The 20,976-nt window shown below is 42.0% G+C and overlaps 1 protein-coding gene across 3 annotated transcripts in view; it reads left to right on the plus strand.

Moving 5' to 3' along the window:
• The first annotated feature begins 9,307 nt into the window (after window positions 1-9,307).
• The window catches only part of gbf1 (golgi brefeldin A resistant guanine nucleotide exchange factor 1), a 117,995-nt gene continuing 106,326 nt past the window's right edge, over window positions 9,308-20,976 (plus strand). For 2 of the 3 annotated variants that reach the window (XM_077612445.1, XM_077612447.1), the window contains exons 1-3: window positions 9,308-9,594; window positions 13,067-13,170; window positions 19,015-19,081. In XM_077612445.1, coding sequence (XP_077468571.1) covers window positions 13,075-13,170; window positions 19,015-19,081 — 163 coding nt within the window. In that variant the 5' untranslated portion in view covers window positions 9,308-9,594; window positions 13,067-13,074. The remainder of the gene's footprint in view (window positions 9,595-13,066; window positions 13,171-19,014; window positions 19,082-20,976) is intronic. The other variant, XM_077612446.1, reaches the window with a different exon arrangement.

Here is a 20,976-nt window from a genome sequence, read left to right on the forward strand (position 1 = left end):
ACGAGTAAATCGACATACGAGCTCAGTCACGGAATGCATTAAGCTCATATCTCAAGGTATGACTGCACTATTCAAAGTAAAAGAAAATGTGTTTATTTTTCATAAGTGATAGATGAATATGTTATACTTTTTCATTTATACTGCATAAGTGTGGTTTACAATCAGATGGGGTAACTGTTTAATGAGAAGATTCGAGACAAAACAACAAAACATTTAACATGTGCCATTTTACAACATAGTACATTACTTGGCCATCAAAAACAATCCTAGGCCGTTATGCGGGTTTCAAAGCCAGCAATAGCTATTGTCTTCAGCAGTCATAGGATAAGAAACGTTTTGCATAGAGATAATTAATTGATAGTTGGCCCCATCACAGAGGAAAAGTCATACCACCACAGTATTGAGTTTTGAAATGTCACTTGTTTTCTCTAGCGTTTCACGATTAAGCACACATTAATTGACACTTTTGACTTATTTCTAAGCCCTAATATTGTTGTTTTATGTTACATGGGATTTGTTATTTGTTTGTTTGAAATTAATCTTATCTTGCATATAATACTTGGTTTGACTGCTGTCGTTTTAAATGTGCTTCATAATACTTTCACTTGACTTGACTAGGTTGTTACAACGCAACAATGAAGGAGCAGATTAAAAAAAAAAAATCGGTCAATGATTGTGCATCCATTTTGGATGTGGCTGATCTAATTTATGGGGAAAAGTTTAAATACATACTCTGCAAATGTTTAAATTGTAATTGGACTGATTGAAAACAGATTGTATCGGATATATTTAAGATTTACACAGACCCATATAATATGAAGCAAATGCTTGATGTATATATGTATATATATATATATATATGTATATATATATATATATATATATATATATATATATATATATATATATATATATATATATATATATATATATGTGTATATATATATGTATATATATCTACATATATGTATATATATATATATATATATATATATATATATATATATTGGATTGGATAACTTTATTCATCCCGTATTCGGGAAATTTCGTTGTCACAGTAGCAAGAGGGTGAGGATGCAGGAATAGGAAAGGCATTTTAGACATAAATAGATAGGTAATAAGTAAGTTAATTAATAAATACATGAATAAATAAATAAATAAATAAGCGTGTTGCTTAGCACATACAGTGGTACCTCGTCATACGACCGCTCATCATACAAAATGCTCGTCTTACGGGGGAAATTTCGATCGAATAATTCGCCCGTGATGCGGTCAAAATTTCGTGATGCGACCAAGCCAGGTGGCCATGGCATTTTTTTTGCATATCTTTCGTGTACGTATAACAATATTTACGAGCACCGGATGAGCTATTCAGACCAGGAAACGCACAACGCCCATGCGCAGGGAAAAGAGGGCTTTCTGGGTAATGAAGTATACTCGTGCTCGCAACAGCATCCCCGGTAGCAACTCTATCATAGGCGCCGTTCGAGGGGATGCGAACACAGATGCTACAAGCTAAAAGGAGCCGCTAGCCAGCGCCCCTGAAGCTCCCATGAGCAGCGGGGCGATCGCTGATAAAAGACTCTGCTCGTTGGCTGCTCATAAGAACATCGGGGGCACTGGCTCGCAACAGCATCCCCGGTAGCAACTCTATCATAGTCGCCGTTCGAGGGGATGCGAACACAGATGCTACAAGCTAAAATGAGCCGCTAGCCAGCGCCCCCGAAGCTCCCATGAGCAGCGGTGCGATCGCTGATAAGACTGCTGCTCGTTGGCAAGTGGTCGTGCGTTCTCCGATTGTGAGGACATTTGTGTGCATCATTTTCGGAATATTTTGACACGACAGCAAACAGCCCATCGATAGCGAACGTGAGGGTGGAGTGTTTGTTCTGTTTACGAGTGCGTTGTGTGGAAGAAAAAAAAACCCGAAGCCCCTCTCCCCTCGGCGAAATCCGCCCAATTTTAGTTAGATTAAACACTTGATTTCTATTAAACCACTCGTTATTTATTACTTTGTCAATATATGGCGAATTATAAGAAATAAAACATTTTTTTCAATCCAATATCCTGTTTTTGGTGTTTTTTTCAGAGAGTTGGAACGAATTAATTTGTTTCCCATTCATTTCAATGGGAAACTTTACCTCGAGTTACGAGAATCTTGTCATGCGAGCTCAGTCCCGGAACGGATTAAGCTCGTATGTCGAGGTACCACTGTATATACATACATACACATAGATGTACATGCATGCATACGGTAGGTCTTAACACTGAGCCATTTTTTTGTTAAAGAGCCTGACAGCTGATGGGAGGAAGGATCTGCGGAAGCGCTCCTTCCTGCAATGAGGGTGCCGCAGTCTATTGCTAAAGCAGCTTCGGAGGGACTCCACAGACTCATGCAGGGGGTGGGAGGTGCTGTCCATGATGGACATCATCCTGGTCAGCATCCTCCGCTCTCCCACTTCCTCCACAGAGTCCAGAGGACAGCCCAGAACATAGCTGGCCCTCCTGACCAGCTTATTCAGCCTGTTCCTGTCCCTCTCCGTGCTCCCGCATCCCCAACAGAGCACTGCATAAAACACTGTAGATGCCACCACAGTGGCGTAGAAAGTCCTCAGCAGTGTCCTGCACACTCCAAAGGACCGTAGACTCCTCAGTAGGTAGAGGCGGCTCTGGCCCCTTTTGTACAGGGCATCTATGTTTGTGGACCAATCTAGTTTGTTGTTGAGGTGAACACCCAGGTACGTAAAATTCTCCACGATTTCAATGTCTGTACCCTGGATGTTCACCCGAGTGGTCTGTTGAGGATTCCTCCGAAAATCGATTACCATTTCCTTTGTCTTACTGGTGTTGATGTAGAGGTGGTTTTGCTTACACCAGTCACCAAAGGCTGTGATGACTCCCCTGTACTCCAGGTTGTTCCCGTCCGTCACTTGTCCAACAATAGCGGTGTCGTCAGAGAACTTCTGGAGGTGGCAGGTGTCTGTATTATATTTGAAGTCCGATGTGTAGAGGGAGAAGAGGAGTGGAGAGAGCACTGTGCCTTGTGGGGCCCCCGTGCTGCAAGCTACCACATCAGACGTACAGTCCTGGAGTCTCACATATTGTGGTCTGTCAGTGAGGAAGTCGATGATCCATGCAGCTAGGTGGTTCCTTACTCCAGCCTCTTCCAGTTTCCCTCTCAGTAGGACTGGCTGAATGGTGTTGAACGCACTGGAGAGGTAAAAAAACATCATTCTCAGCGTGCTTCCCGTGTTCTCCAGGTGTGAAAGAGACCTGTGCATCAGGTAGGTGGTAGGATCTTCCACACCAATGCCTGGACGATAGGCAAACTGCAGAGTGTCCAGCTCTGCATTCATCAGGGGGCTGAGGTGATTAAGGATGATTCTCTCCAATGTCTTGATCAGGTGAGAGGTTAATGCTACCGGCCTGAAGTGGTTTGGCTCCCTGGGGTACGCAGTCTTAGGAACTGGGACCACACAGGAAGTTTTCCACAAGGTGGGGACCTTCTGTAGACTGAGGCTGAGGTTGAAAATATGCAGAATCACTTTACCAAGCTGATCCGCACACTCTCTCAGTAATCTGGAGCTGAGGCCATCTGGACCAGTAGCCTTCCTTGCTTCGATCTTCTTTAGCTGTTTTATCACCTGATCGACAGTAATGCAGAGACCGGTGGAAGAGGGGGAGGAAAAGGAGGAGGAGGAGAACGAGGGGGAGCGTTGCTTCTGGTCTGGGGGGTCAGGGGAGTGGGGGCAGGACTGAATCTGTTAAAGAACTGATTCAGTTCATTGGCCCACTCCATGCCGCCGGACTCCGGGTCTCTCTCACTGTTCCCTCCATGGCCCGAAATGGTCCTCAAGCTCCTCCAGACCTCTTTGGTGTTGTCTCTCTGGAGTTGGTTCTCCAGCTTCCTCCTGTAGATGGTCTTTCCCTTCCTTATCTCTCTCTTCAGCTCCTTCTGGACCCTTTTCAGACTCTCTTTCTCCCCAGACCTAAAAGCCCTCTTCTTCTTGTTCAGGAGGGCCCTTAGATCCCTGGTGACCCACGGCTTATTGTTGGAGAAACAGCGGACCTTCTTGGAGGGTACAATGTTCTCAACACAGAAGTTAATATAATCTGTGATGCAGTGGGTCAAGCTGTCAATGTCTTTACCATTTGAATTGCACAGCACCTCCCAGTCAGTGGTCTCAAAACAGCCCCTCAGTACCATGCTGGTCTCCTCGGTCCATCTTTGTATGATCCTCGTGGTAGGTTTTATTTTCCTCACCATAGGGATGTAGGTGGGGATCAGATGGACCAGGTTGTGGTCTGAGCGGCCCAGTGGGGGCAGGGGGACTGAGCTGTATGCCTCCTTTGTGTTGGCATACAGCAGGTCCAGAGTTTTTTGTTCCCTGGTCTGGCACTTCACATACTGAGTGAAGGTGGGGAGAGTAGAAGCCAAGGGAGCATGGTTAAAATCACCAGAGATAAGAAGGAGAGACTGGGGGTGTGACCTTTCTTCCTACCGCTCTCCTCAGCATCCCTGTCCGCCCTCACCAGCTGAAAGCCATCCAAGGAGACGAGAGAGTCCGGAATTAGTTCATTCAGCCAGGTCTCTGTGAAGCACATAATGCAGATTTTCCGATATTGTCGTTGGTGTTTGGTCAGCGCTGTTAGCTCTTCCATCTTATTGGGGAGAGATCTTACGTTCCCCATAATAATAGATGGAATGCTGGGTCTGAAGCGTCGCTTTCTCTCCTGACATTTTGGTCCACCTCTGCATCCTCTTCTCTTCCTCTTTAACTCCGCGGGGAGGTCCAGGTCCAGGTCCAGGGGAATCCAGGTGTTGCGTAGCGCTAACAGCTGATCCTTTGTATAAAACAGCGGAGGCATGGCTGAGTGGGTGAAAAATAATGTCCAGAATTCGCAAAGATAAACTAAACTAATAGATCTAAGACTGCCTCTTGCACAACTTGAGTCTTAGAATAGAGTCTTGAAAGTAAAGTTTTAAAACATTAAAGTTTGGAATATAATATATAAAGCAAAGTAACAAGTAAAATCTTAAGAGACAATAAAACGTAAAGATAAAGGATAAAAAGCTCTAAAAAAAGCCCTAAAAACACAGAATACAAGTGAGGGTTTAGGGAGCCACTGCAACTAGTTGTTGCAACTGGTTACATTTTAGTGGGTTCAATTCTTTTCAGAATTATAAATGTGTGCATTTTGTTTCTGGATATTAATTGATGTGAATGTAACTGTTGCAGAGAATGGGAAAGCTGTTTTCATGAGGAGAAAGCAGCCTGGTTTGCTTTTTGTATTTTTCCTATTTTTAGTATGATTAGTTAATTTGTGTAATTGCAGGAAAGGAAAAAACAAATATAGTTCTTGATCTTAACAAAGAAGCAGTGATCAAAATAGAATATCAGCTAGCATATTTAATTTTGACTGATAAGGCATTTAGATTTTCACAAACTATAGTGATGGAATAAGTAAGATTGTTGTGATTTTTGTTCATTGGGGTATTAAGCCCAACCTAATAGCTGTCTGCAGATGTTGAGCACGTGTTGAAGACAGCGACAGAGTGCGGCAGCTAAAGAAGCAGCACGGACACTTGCTGCACAGTATGCACAGCAACAAGGGCTGAGCCGATCTCAAGAACAGTCTGCAGACGACCTGTACACAGCTAAAGGCCTACAGTGCCTACCAAAAATTATTCCAAAATTGAGCCATGGACAATGTCTCAACAGGGGGGATATATGATGAACAGGTCTAAATACCTACTTTAAAATTTTTATAGGAACTGTTTAATTTGTTACAGATATAATGTGCAAGATGACCTCAGGCCCAAACGAGGCCAATGTCCAAAAGAGTGTTGGACTGGTAGAGCAAACAAATGGTACGATAAAACCAAGGCTTAAGAAAACCATGGAAGAGATAAAGAAGCCATGGCCAGAACGCCTAACACTGGTCAAAACGTATATGAAGCTAGTGCCAACTAGCTCGAGATTAACACCTTTTGAGATAGTTCTTGGAAGATCTTTCCAACTTCCTCTATGGGAAGGTGAACCATGACAAGAGACTAAGGGTGAGGCAGATCTACTTACAGAGTGGATGGTAAAATGTTTGGAGAAACTTGTCCAAAGAACATGTAAGCTGCCGTGATCCTTTTGTCTATCTTGCAGGAAGTGGTGAAGCCAAGTGACTGGATCCTGATCCGAGTCATAAAAAGGAAGTCCTGGTTACCTCCACGATGGGAAGACCCATTCGTGGCCTAACTCACCAACCTCCACAGCAGCAAAGATCGCTGAAAAGTCAAAGTCGATTCACCAACCTCAGGTCAAGGTAGTTCGAGACACAGGTGACTCTGAGTAGACCGTAAGTCGGACGGTGTCAAAACCCTTGTCCGTGAAAAACTCATCTGACGTCTACTCACCTGCCACGAGCACCCCTCACTTAACCTTGAGCTCCCATAGACTTTGCACCTCTACACAGAAGCCGCAGTGAAAGCTGTTGCCACCCACATCACAGTGACTGGACTGACAGTGACTGGACTGTCAGTGACTGGACTGACAGTGACTGGACTGTCAGTGACTGGACTGACAGTGACTGGACTTTCAGTGACTGGACTGTCAGTGACAGCCTGAGCGTGTCTGAACGCCCCGCCCACAGAGACTCGAGTTGGAAAACAAGATGGTGACATACTCCTATCACAGAGGAGAGTGAAGTGATATGGAAAGAACAATCTGGAGAACTACTATGGAGAAGATGTGTGGTATAATTTCATGGTGTTCCAGAAGAAATTGATTGTTGTGAATGAAAGTTATGTGTGTAGCCGTATACCCATTTCCACAGGTATCCCGACAACCTGAATTCACTGGGTCTAGACGCCACACTTAAATCTGCAGTGGTGCAGATGAGATGCATTTCCTTTTAAGGGGAGTGAACATAACAGTAAGAGATAAGAGATCAAAATCAGTGCAAAATCAGTGCAATTCAAACCACGTGATGCAATCTGGGGTAGTGATGTTCCTGGTGACCATAAATTGTGGTCCGCCCCCCAGAAAATCATACTGTTGCTACTTTCCCAACTTGGGGTGGATAAAGTTATGCTTCGTGTAAAGACATTGAACTGTTACATGAGTGTTTATTAACCAAACTGTCAAAGCCCATAGGGATGTTGCAGGAACGGATGGAGGTGTGTGTGCCATGATGGGAGAACACTGCTGCACCTTCATCCCAGATGAAACCAGTCTCAATTCTGTTTAAATTTGCAACTCCCTCACTTGCGATTTTGTTACTGTTCTGTATTTTTTCTATGTGTGTAATCCCCTGTATGAAAGTTATGATTCGAAACACTATCCAGCACACGCTGGTAGCTTACAGTGACATACAGTATCACCACATGACAAACCATACTGGAGATTATCGCGCTCTTTCGAAGTGTGACGAGTCTCAGTTTGTCGAGCCGTCCGGGTAATTGTACTTGTCTTGACTTAAAAAATTGTGTTCGTTCATTAAGAGGGACGCAGAGGAATTTTTCGCGAATGACGCTAAATACCTCGAGTTTTTCGCCTCTGCCTTGACAAGTGATTTTATTATTTTCCATACCCTGTTGAAAGTAACTGTTGATGATATTTGTATTCTAGAACCTGGAGGGGAGGGATACAAATTGATGTCTAATGAAAATTCTTTCAGAGTAACTACAGGGGGGAAATGTGGAGTATGGAATGTATTCTTATGCTTTTTGTTAGTCAATTGGTTTATTTAGTGTAGTCACTAGAATAGAATTTTGCACGGCCTAGCGGAAATTTTCGTCCGTGACACCTATCAGTTAGGGGCGCGTCATCTACTATGACACACCCATTTCTTTGTTCACAGTTTCCCGCCTAAAGTTTGTACCTATGTCACATGACCTTTTGTCAATAAAACTGGTCGACCTGTTGGGGGGATGCAGGGAGTTCAAACTGGTCAGGCTGGAGGTCAGACGCGCTCCTGGCGCTGGCTGCTGTGACTCCCTCCTTCAGCAGAAGCTAGATAAAACTCATCATGGCCGACTCTGTGTGCTTCCTCTAATTCGAAGTTATTGAATGTTTATCGATTAGATCCAACAATTATGTTCTTCACAAGTGTATGTAAACTTTTGACCACAACTGTATATTCAATTCAATTCAATTCAATTTATTGGCAAGAAAAAGCACAAGGCTAAGGGCCATGTAACAAATTTACAATATATATTCATTTTCTGAATCGCTTTATCTTCACTAGGGTCGCGGGGGATGCTGGAGCCTATCCCAGCTGACTTAGGGCCAGAGCCGGGGGACACTCTGAATCGGTGGCCAGCTGATCGCAGGGCACGAGGAGACAGACATTCACGCTCACACTCATACCTAGGGGCAATTTATAGTCTAGGGGCAATTTATAGTGTCCAATCAGCCTACCATGCATGTCTTTGGAATGTGGGAGGAAACCGGAATACCCAGAGAAAACCCACACATGTCTAGGGAGAACATACAAACTCCACACTCCACTGGATTTGAACCCAGGTCCCCGACTGTGAGGCCGATGTGGTAACCACTCATTCAACCGGCTGCCCAAGAAAAGAAAGATCAAACCAATATTCGAAATGGAGTGACAAGAAAACTTGGAAAGTTATTGGAAACGTATCAGAAAATAGGCAAAAACTTAATGTGCATCATATCGATACCCCAAAACACCCATTATTGGTGTTTATTTTAAAACACAAAAATAGTAATCATTTTGATTTTATGATAGACTATGTAAATAATTAAGCATTCTCATTTTTAAAAGTAAATCATCAGATTTGGTTTCATGTGCATAGCTATTCCCATTTGTGTGGAGTAACCTTGTAACCGAAGTAGGATGTTTTACTGCACTGAATATTTTTTTTCCAGAATTTTCTCAAACAAGTTATTTGGCATCAACGAGGAGCATTTTAAAGATGAGTTTGCTCAACAAAGGTACTTTACCCTTGAAAATGTGACATGAAGCCCTGGCAAACCTAATATTTCACTTCAAAATCACTACAGTGACACAATGTGAACCATCGACTGGGATGGGAAAGTGAAGAAATGACGTAATTTCCGTGGACAAGATCAGCCAGAGGTGTGCTGTCTTTGTCCCGCCCCTATTTGTTTAATAAAAAACGATTAACCTTTGTTTGTTTTTATGTATATGACATTCAATGAATAAAAAATTACAAAAGTATAATTTTGAAGTAGAATTATTATTGTTGTTATTATTATCTTCCCTGTTATTCAGCATACATATGCTTCCTAAAACTGTCAATCAAAGTGCTGTAACCAAACTCGGTTGAGAGCGCACTGCTTTTCCACGTCAGTGTGTTTACGAAAGACTGACAGCTACTACAAGGTGCTGTAGTTTTCTTAGTTGTTTGTCATTTACTGCTAATCGAATGAATGAGTGGTTTCTAGCAAATACATTCTATCACTCTATGAAATGTATGGAAATCGGAATTTATCCCTATGTTTTGCTGGATTGAAATGCAATACTAGTCTCCACTCACTGGTGGCCGCCTAGCTGCTAGCTCTTTCAGCTAGCTTCCACGGAGGTCCTTTAAAGTTGAAGTCTAATACACAGGTAATGCCCATTTAATTTATGACAAAACTTTGGGTTAAAACTATTTGTGGTGACTATATCATGGCGGGTTAAAAAAGAAGACATATTTGGTACAGCCCGTGTACGTGGTGATTCTCATAGAGTTGAAATTCAAATGACACATTGAATTGTAGTCGATATTTTTAAGTAGAAGGTAAATTTTACTCGAGCTGTGTCACAATCCGTCAGTCACTGTCCTTACACCTAGTCACCGCTAACCGAATCTAGCTAGCACCTGAATTACGTCATTTGCTGTTGTTATAATTCCAAATGAGATAAAGTGGAATGCATTTTGTGGGCTTTTAAGATGTACTATTTTTTTTAAAACGAGAATTCCAAACTACCTATGGTAATTGATGTGAACTGAGTTATCAAGCTGTTGGTCCCCGTCATTCGGAAGACCTTTAATTAAGTGACTTTCATTCATTTCATTCATTTTCTGAACTGCTTATCCTCACAAAGGGCACGGGATTGCTGGAACCTATCCTAGTTAACTGTGGGCACCAGGCGGGGTCACACCCTGAATCAGTGGCCAGCCAATTGCAGGGCACGTGGAGACGGACAACCATTCATGATCACACTCATAACTAGGAACAATTTAGAGTGTTCAACCAACCAGCCTGCCCTGCATGTTTTTGGGATGTGGGAGGAAACTGGAGAAAACCCACGCAAGCAAAACACCACACAGTGAGGACCGACCTGGGATCGAACCTTCGGCTCCAGAACTGTGAGGCCGACGCGCTAATCACTCGGACCTCGGGCCGCCTACTAAGTGACATATTTCAAGTAAATATATCAGTGGTTCTTAACCTGGGTTCGATCGAACCCTAGGGGTTCGGTGAGTCTGTCTCAGTGGTTCGGTGGAACCTCTGCCACGGGGGTCAAGACCCGTCGACCCATCATGTCTATTCACGATAACATGCCTCGCTTGCCCATCACTGGCTGCAGATGATCACGTAACATTACTTGGCCAATCAGTGCTCCGAGGAATTTATATATCTTGAATTTGAACAAAAAAAAAACGTATTTTATTTTACACTAAGGTAGGGTTCGGTGAATGCACATATGAAACTGGTGGGGTTCGGTGAATGCACATACGAAACTGGTGGGGTTCGGTAGCTCTAACAAGGTTAAAAACCATTGAAATATATATATATATATATATATATATATATATATATTCATACATACATACATACATACATATACATACACACATACACACCTTTTATCATCAGTTGTCATGCTAATTAAGTTATATGGCACCAGATACACTAACTTTGCATTTGACTGAGGAAATAAGTAAGAAATGAATGACTTTTTCCATCGCCCAGACCTGGTTCACCGGTGCTCTACTGTGGAGCCAGGCCTAGAGGTGGAGCACGATAGTGAGCGCCTGGGGCCACTGGTAGCAAGTTCAAGTAAGGAGTTTCGTGGAGTAATGACGCTCACATGGAGAAATGGCGACTCTCCATTTTGATTGTATCCTACTTTTGTGTCCTCCTTTTTGATCTCTGTACTTCTGCCACAATGAAGGAATAGGTTGGCAATAGTGTCCCCCTCTCCTTCGATGTTCTGATTGGTTGAGGAATCGCATGTCTTCATTTGTTGCGATTCTGGCTCCATTTGGCACAAATCTATCACAACTGCAGGTAGTTCCTCAGAAATCACTTTTGTGTGCACAAAAAACACTTGTAGTTAACTGGAAAAACATCCAAAGAACGATTTATTAGATTTTGCATTTAGCATTTACTTTTTGAACCGCAACTTGGAGTAACATTTTTGTGATTTTGTTTTACAACACAGCAATTTGATGTAAGTAGTTTTCCTATCTGTGGTCACAAGTGGCCTTTTCTCTCCAAAAACACAACGAGGATGTGCCGAAACCCATGCTCTTGTAATTGGTGATTTTTAAACTATAGAAAAAAAATCACTACCAAATTAAAAATGTATTATACATTGTCCTTATTTTTCATGTGTAGTAACTCATTTTCTTCACAATGCAAAATTTGAGAACACAAGCTGTAGCTTTTTTGAATGTTTTTTATGTTGCCTAATGTTTTTCTAATGCAGTTCATTTACTTTTTAAACTGCTCCTTGAAGACAGTGTTTTTAAGTTTTATTCAAAATAACCTCGTCAAAATAACCTCGTCTTAATTCTGTATGATCTAAATGTGCATTACTTCCCCCCACAAAACTAACATTGGATTAAAACGCTAACGATAATTATCATCAAATAATTTTTGTGAACTATAGTAATAAAAATCCGATAATGTTAAAATGCAAAGAAAAGGGGTGCTGTTGTGACATTAACGCGAGTTCCAGGCCAACGTTCAGGAGAACAAGAGAATGCTAAGGAGAAGTGTTTTTAGCATTGTTAACAACAGAGGCTAACACGGAGGATGAATGTGAAAGGACAATAACAAGCAGGACAACACCAAGGCGACCCACTAAAAGATCCAAATGAATTCTCTCTGGCATTGTCGTTTTTTTTTTTAAATGCCTCGTAAATACCGGTGCACAAAGTGCATCCTTATTGAATTTTTTTTACCTACCGTCCTCATTTCTAGGACAGGCTGTAATATTTTTCTTACTTGATATCAATGTTTCCCAATTCTCTGTAAATGTTCTGAAAGCGTTGCAAAAATCTAAAACTTGTTAACTTGGGTTGTGTTCATCCAACTTTTTTTTTGTTGTAAATTGCCATATGTGAGGTAAATTTACACTTTCTATTTGTAAGGCTGAAAATAGTCTGCTTGCAAATTGTAATGATGTCTTCAGTTGATTATTTTATTTATTTCATATTTCACAGCAACTTTTGGTGTCATCTCTCATTTTCTGAACCACTTTATCCTCACTAGGGCCGTGGGGCGTGCTAGAGCCTTTCCCAGCTGACTTCGGGCCGGAGGCGGGGGACACACCCTGAATTGGTGCAAATCGCAATCGCAGGGCACAAGGATAGAAACAACCATTCACGGTCACACTCATACCTAGGGGCAATTTAGAGTGTCCAATCAGCCTACCACGCATGTCTTTGGAATATGGGAGGAAACCGGAGTACCCGGAGAAAACCCACGCAAGCCTGGGGAGAACATGCAAACTCCACACTGTACTGACCTGGATTTGAACCCAGGTCCCCCACTGTGAGGCTGACGCGCTAATCACGCAGCCGCCAGGCCGCCCTGCAACTTTTGGTTTGAATGCAAATTTATAAAAATAAAGACACCTGTCCAAATTTTGTTTTGTTTTATTCTTTACTTTTCATAGTTTAAGGAGGTAGTTGTCTTATTTTTATTGCACAACAGAACAAGAAAAATACTTTTTAAAATTTGAAAGAAAAAATATGTCATAGTTATCGTGATAATTATCGATATCGACATATATATTATCGTGATAACAATTTTTGTCATATTACCCAGCTCTAATTATAATCATTCACAACTTTATTTTTCAGGAATCACCATGGTGGACAAAAGTATCTACATTGTCCAAGGTGAAATTACTGCTGTTGTCGGTGCGATCAAGAGGAACTCGAGATGGAACACCCACACTCCCTTGGTATGGAAACAACACATCCTAGCACTTTCACCAATGTCGTTTTTTGGTTCCCAATACCGGTTCCGATACCCAACTGTGTCGCATTGGCTGTTTCTGATGCTGCATCGATACCACATTTTTAAATACAATACCAAATTGGATTGGATTGGATTTTAGGATTGGATAACTTTATTCATCCCGTATTCGGGAAATTTCATTGTGGCAGTAGCAGGAGGGTGATGAGACAAAACAACATGGCAAAAGCACAAAGTACAAAGCAAATCAAAGTAAATAGGATCATTGAGAATCACCAAATCAAATCATTAAGACAGAAAAGCAGCAAAAACACAAAACGAGCTAGAGTGGACGGAGCTACCGCCGCCGGCTGCCACTTGAACGGCGCCATCTTGGTTTCGGTAGCTAAAACGGATACAGACTCAAAAAGACGTTGTGAAGTTGGACAAAAACTGGAACCACACACAGGAAGTCTTCCACAAGATGGGGAACTTCTGCAGACTGGGACCTAGGTAGAGAATATGCAGAGTCACTCTTCCAAGCTTATCCGAACAGTTCCTCAGTAGTCTGAAGCTGAAGAAAACAGCAGCAGGGCAGAACTCATCGACTCCGCTTAAGGCCTGGTAAGCGCCGACAGCTGTTCCATCTTATCCCATGATGGAATGGTTGGTCAGAAGCGTTGCTTCTTCTCCCGGCACTTTTGTCCAGCTCCGAATTTCCAGCGGTAATTGAGGTGTTGCTCCTTCTGCTGCGTATTGTAACAGCTAGTCCCATGTGTATGGCAGCGTAGGCATGACTGAATGGATCCAAAAAAGAAGTAGCAGAAAGAAGCCAGGCTAACAGAACAAAGAAAGTTGTAAAAACATTAAAGTATAAAGTACAAAGTCAAGTAAAAAGGACTATTAAGAAATATTAAAATGTAATTAAAAAAAAGATAGAATGATAGAAATTTATATTTTTTCATCTTCAACTTTCGCGGCTTCACTACATCGCAGATATTTTTTCTGAAAATGTTCATAAAAATGGCGGAAGACGAAGGACTGTCACTCAACTCCGCATTGAGGAGAAAAAATGGTGGGCAGCGGGCTGTGGCCGTCATTTTTATCTGAAAATAGAGATTTTTGAGCGGCCTGGAGCCCCTGAGGGTGGATTAATTTATTTATTTTTAATCAGAAATGTAAAGTGGAAGTTAAGATTCCATTTAAGTCCGGGCAGTGAGCTGACGTCGTTGGACTTATCCGGAAATAGAGCACCCTGGACGGTTAATTGAGGTCTGGTGACGGTTGGACGGTGCGGAGAAGTGAAGTGAAAGCTTAATTTCCTGGCTGGTCGGCCGGCGATCCGTCGGCCGGCGATCCTGCGGCCAATGCCCACGTAGCGATCCGGCTGATATTTTAATCATCGGCCGCAAGACCTTCGATCAACCTTAACAACTATTGGGATGTGCTGACATGGTATACACTACGAACACATTTATCAAGGCTATTCGCGTCTGGCCAGTCAGACCATGCTTAACCACCGGTAAAAGGTAAGATGTCTGCTCCCTGAGCGAGCAATGGCAGGCACGATTGAGTGTTTTCACGTTTTACACAAGATGTTTTTTTTCTTGAATGTTCTTCATAGACATAAAAATACATTTTGTTTAGCATTTTATCTGCTTATCTTTTCTCTATTTTGAAGGAAACGACCGCATCGGCCGCATTGTCTTGTTATGGCGTTTCGTCTTTGTCAAGTCTAATTTGTGCACATAAAAGCCGTAGCTGTTTACTTAACAGTAAACTGATTAAGACGATCCAGCGGTGTGGTCATGTTCTTGGTGGCTTTAAATACTCCTCACTGGCTGATGAATCACACCTGGAAGCGCTTGAGTGATTAGGGCCTGTGATTGGGGGGATGGTTGTGCCTGCCACCAGTCTGGTCCTGGGCCTAACAGTACCCTTGATTAGGTCATCTTTTTTTTTTTTCATTACAAAGTTACAGTTAAGGGACACAAGCCCTCAGCTACAATCTTACATACCTTATTTATTTGAGTATAATGCGTACCAAAAAACTGAAGAAAAGTTCAGGTGCGCGTTATATACGAATCCCTGTGAAACAGTGCCCTCTGCCGGTGAAAAAGTCCCCTCGGCAGCCGTTATAATGGGAGACGTACAACCTCTCTTTGTCTGCCAGATGTGGCGCAAGAGCCTGTTCTATTGGCCGGTGCTCACACTTAAAAAAAGAACTCAAGAAGAATGGAATCAATTGTTTGGTGAGTCTGATGGTGATGAATCAGACTTTGAAAAATTTAAAATATTATGATGATGAATTAGACTAAGGATTTAAAATAGTAAATTCCATTTGAAAATTGTGTTCATACTGGTAGTTTGTTTTACCAGGTTTTCCGTACCATTTGTTGTGAATAAATATTCTGTCATGGCGATGTGTTCAGCATTTGTTACCTGTACCCGTGCAATCCTTGGTGTGAGCTGAGGAAAAAATGTATACCAATTTTTAATCACAAATTATGGGTGTGCGTTATACATACCTGTCCAACTCGGCTAAATGCTCCCCTCATTAATGATTTCAGCGCAGTCTTTCTCACCACATCTCCCTGTGCTATCTTTAAAGATATCATTAAAGATAGCACTGGGCAGAGCGTTGCATTTTTTCCGTGTTTTTTTGTGTTGGTCAGTGCAGAACTAAGGGAAAAACAATGGGTCCAAAGCAAGCCGGTGCAATGAAGGGTAGTTCGAAGAAAAGGCGTATGATGACAATAGATATTAAGCACAAAATAATCGAAAAACATCAGTAGTGTACGCATGACTGAGCTGACTCCCCAATGGGTGTGGAGAAGCAGGAAGTTTGCCTCGAAAGCCGTGGTGGAGTACATTAAACTCTTTGCCTTGGTTATTGCAAAAGAAGTTTTAAATTTAATGTAACGTAAGATTAAAACTTTTTAAAGTGTGTGTATAGGAATCTAAGTTATTTAAGTTAAATTTAAAGTTTGTTATGTTACGAGTGCATCTGTCAAGCCTGTCTCTCTCTGTCTATATCAAAATTTGTCTCGTATCTCAAGATAAATATCTGCTCAAAATTTTACTCTTATCTCAAATTGCTCGTATGTCGGGGCACTCATATGTCGAGGTACTACTGTAATTACAGAGCATCAGGTTCTCATCAAGATATACTTCTGTTAGGTTCACCAATAGGCATTCCCAAATGCACGCACAAATAAAGAGACAGAACAGGACAATCCTCTGTGAAATTTTTGATTGAAAGAATCGAACCGACTCGTCTCTGTCCAGGTTCATTCTGGCGTTACACACACCTTTTCCCTGTTTATTAGCTTCAAGGACCCTAGCTACAATGGACGTCTCAGCTCTCAAGGGAGGGCTGGGAAAATGGGAGTAAAAAGTCAATAGTCAAGGACCCTAGTTACAATATAAATTTTAGCTCTCAAAACAAATGAAGGTCATGTAGAGCCGAAGGATCTTCTCCACATTCCAGCAGTCCAAGAGGATTCGACCTTCCTGTTGTTTGGTCTAACTAAGGAGCAAAGCATAAACATCCGTTGCAAGCAGATGTATTTAAATGACTTTTCTAATGTTAATAAGATAAGTAAAGCAAAGCATTCTTCATTGCGAGCAAATATATAACCCTAACATTCCCCCCTGTTATTATATATTTGTACATAATCCCATAATCCAACTTCCTTCCGGCTATTTTTCATTAAATCATATTTTATGACAAATACAAATACACTTGGGAAGTCCGTTGTCTCGATCTTTACCCGAATTCACCTTACTTGCATGTCTGGTCTGAAAAAGGAAGAACAAAATCATTCTCGTCCAACTCATTTTCATAATTAGCGTAATCCTGGACATCAATGTTCTCACCAGTAGGCTGTCTAATAAGCAGATACAATTCTTGCAATTTGGATTTTTTTAGAGCAATTGCACTAACCATAAGTCGGTTTAGCAAAGAGCGTAAGCAGGGGATAAGACAACACCCAGACATTGCCAAAGTATTAGCAAAAGAGCCATTGATATCACCTCGGTGAAGGCCAATTTTTTTTTTTTTTTTACACTTGCCGAAGGTCTTATCCCACCAGTCTGCCCAGGCGGACAGTTCCACTCCAGAGTGCCTCTTCGTTTCCGGTTCAGGGTCTGCAGGCCTTCAACGGCTCTGGTTAGGGACCCATTGGGTGACGTGTCGTTGAGTGCAACATTTCCAAACATTGCACACGCCCCCTGCTCCACCAAGAGCATATCAACCGTCAGAAGCATATCAACCGCTTTGCGGTCCTGGAAAGCCATGAGACTGGTGGCTGCCAGCTGTTCCTTCATTTCTGCAAATCCCCGCTCAGCATAATTTCCAATTTCTTTTTTTTGGACATTGTAATGGATGTTGTTCACCCTATTCATATTTTTATTTGGCTTAACCCAAAGAACACGACAACGCACTCGTAACCGGACAGACAAATTTAAATTAACTTGGATTAATATTTATACAAAAACACTCAAACATACGTTTAATATAACTTTACACAAAACTGAATTCTAATTTTGTTTTACATTTTATACCTTCTGGCCGGGTTAGCTGTTTGCCACGCCTCCACACTCATGTTTGCTATTGATGCGCTGTTTGCTGTTGTATTCCCATCAAAATATTCTGAAAATGATGCACACAAATGTCCTCACAATAGGATAACGCACGACCACTTGCCAACGAGAAGTACTCTTGAATGAGCGATCGTGGAAGCTAACAGGCTAAGAAAGGAAAAACAGGAAATGCAACAGCTCAGCCTACCCACGTATTGATTGTGGGTAATGAAATTTTATTCTGAGAAAGGATGCCATTGGCTATCGGTGTTGTGTGCATGGGTATACTTCAGTACCCAGAAAGCCCTCTTTTTGCCTGCGCATGCGCGTTGTGCGTTTTCTGGTCCATGTGTAGGAGAAACTTGTGTGAAGAAATCGTTCAGTGCTCGTAGATATCTGTTATACACGAAAGAGATGCAGCAAAAAAGACAGTGCACTACAAGGATAAACAGCCTGTCATGTCATGGTCACCTGGCTTTCTCGCATCTCGAAATTTTTCTCGTATCTAGAGCTAATTATTTGCTCAAAATTTTCCTCGTATCTCGGGCATCTCATAGGTAGAGCTGCTCTGTAGAGGTACCACTGTACTGGTAAAAACAGTGAAACCAAAGCACATAGTCCTGTTTCTTTTTGACAGGAGTTATATATTTATGTATTTATTTGCATCACTTCACCACGATAAGCCAACATTTCAAATTGAATACCGTATTTTCACACCTATAAAACGCATCGTGTGATAGGGCACGGTCTACTAGTTTATGTTTTTTGTCAGTACATTGGGCGCTTCCTCGGAAAAGGTGCTAGCATGACACTAGGCTAGCGTATGTTATGCTAGCCACTAACGTACCTGTTATGCTAGCCGCTAGCGTATGCTATGCTAGCCGCTGGCGTATGCTATGCTAGTAAGTGCGCTCTATAGGTGTGAGAATACAGTAATTTTATATTTTGCACTTACAAAGACAGGCATATTAAGTTCCTTATGATATTGACCCTAATCATGTGCTTTAGCTTTCTTAAGATTTTCCCTTCAAAGTAACACATTTGTACTCCCTTATTAAAACCATGAATATGGAGGTGAAAAATGGATACATGGGAATCAGGGGGGCGGCTTGAACGCGAAAAATTGTAAAATTAAAACATTTCAAGGCAATTTTCCGGCTGCGGCTTCTACGCACTGGCGGCTTATATGCGAGTAAATACAGTATATAAAAGAATTATTTTTGATTGAAACACAGATTTTGACACCCTCTGTATTTTTTGATTTCAGGATGAAGAACAAGATCCCTTGTTGAACAGTTTTGGGGGACTCAAAGAAGTACTCAGCAACATAACAGGTTGGTGGTAGCCATAGTCATGTAGGTTGGGTCAGTTTGTCAAACAGAGTGTCTTCAAAAAGCAATATCATAGAAAATAAGTACAGTACCTTCATTTCTTTACATGATGTTTTTATAAAAAACGTTTGTGTGTGCTTATGAATTTGAGGTTTAACCTCCTGGAGTCAAGCCATGCACTTGTGCGCATGCCAATTTTTAAGTCTCAGAATTTTGCGATGATGTCAGCCACATTCTTGCGGTAATTTTTGTTTGAAAGTGCGGTAGTGGAACGTCACTTTCGTTTTCACCTGAAGTCAATACACCAAGTAAAAACGATAGATAAGGCCATTTGAGTTTTACAATCTTATTGCTCTCTAGATGTGTTAAAACGGGTCATGGATCATCTCATCTCATTTTCCTAACCACTTTATCCTGACTCGGGTTGCGGGGGGTGCTGGAGCCTATCCCACCTGACTTCGGGCCAGAGGCGGGGGACACCCTGGACTGGTGGCCAGCCAATCGCTGGGCACAAGGAGACAAACAACCATTCACGCTCACACTCATACCTAGGGGCAATTTAAAGTGTGCAATCAGCCTACCATGCATGTCTTTGGAATGTGGGAGGAAACCCGAGTACCTGGAGAAAACCCACGCAGGCCCGGGCAGATCATGCAAACTCCACACAGGTGGACCGACCTGGATTTTAACCCAGGTCCGCCACTGTGAGGCTGACGCACTAACCATTCAGCCGCCCGTCATGGATCATGTGTTTCATAGTTTCTTATCCAATTCCCAAATGGAAAATATCATTTAGGACTACAGTGGTACCTCGACATACGATCTTAATCCGTTCCGGGACTGAGATCGTATGACGAGATTCTCGTAACTCGAGCAGACGTTTCCCATTGAAATGAATGGGAAACAAATTAATTCGTTCCAACCCACTGACAAAACACCAATAACAGGATATTGGATTGTTTTATTTCTTCTAATTCGCCATCTATTAACAAAGTAACACATAACTAGTGGTTTAATAGTAATAACATGTGTTTAATATAACTAAAATTGGGCAGATTTCGCCGACGGGAGACAGAGACCTTTGGGGGCGTGGGGGGGTGGGGTTCGTGTTTTTTCCACGACAACGCACTCGTAAATGGAACAAACAAATTTAAATTAACTTGGATTAATATATACAGACACTCAAACATACGTTTAATGTAACTTTACACAAAACTGAATTCTAATTTTGTTGTAATCTTTTGTTACCTTCGTTTTCCGGGTTGGCGGTTTGCCACGCCTCCACCCTCACGTTCGCTATCGATGGGCTGTTTGCTGTTGTACTACGTATTCCCTTCAAAATATTCCGAAAATGATTCACACAAATGTCCTCACAATAGGATAACCCACGACCACTTGCCAACGAGAAATAGTCTTGTAGTACATTTTAGCGATCGCTCCGCTGCTCATGAAGACTGGCTCGGAACTACCTCGTCGTAATGGCTCTGGTTGCAACCCCTTTGAACGGCGCCTATGAGAGAGAGTTGCGACCAGAAATATTACAAAGAGGGAATTGCGAGCCAGTGCCGCTGATGTCCCTAGTAGCAGCGAACGAGAAGTAATATAATACTCCTCGTATTAGATAATAAAATTAACAGGAAATCCAACAGCTCAGCTTACCCACGTATTGATTGTGGGTAATGAAGTTTCATTCTGAGAAAGAGTGCCATTGCCTATCGGCGTTGTGCACGAGTATACTTCATTACCCAGAAAGCCCTCTTTTTGCCCGCGCATGCGCGTTGTGCGTTTCCTGGTCAATGCTTAGGAGAAACTCGTCTGAATTAATCGTTCAGTGCTCGTAGATATTGTTATACGTACACGAAAGATATGCAAAAAAGGCTTGGTCGCATCACGAAATT

The sequence above is a fragment of the Stigmatopora argus genome, chromosome 11 (genome assembly GCF_051989625.1).
Source record: "Stigmatopora argus isolate UIUO_Sarg chromosome 11, RoL_Sarg_1.0, whole genome shotgun sequence".
NCBI lineage: Eukaryota > Metazoa > Chordata > Actinopteri > Syngnathiformes > Syngnathidae > Stigmatopora > Stigmatopora argus.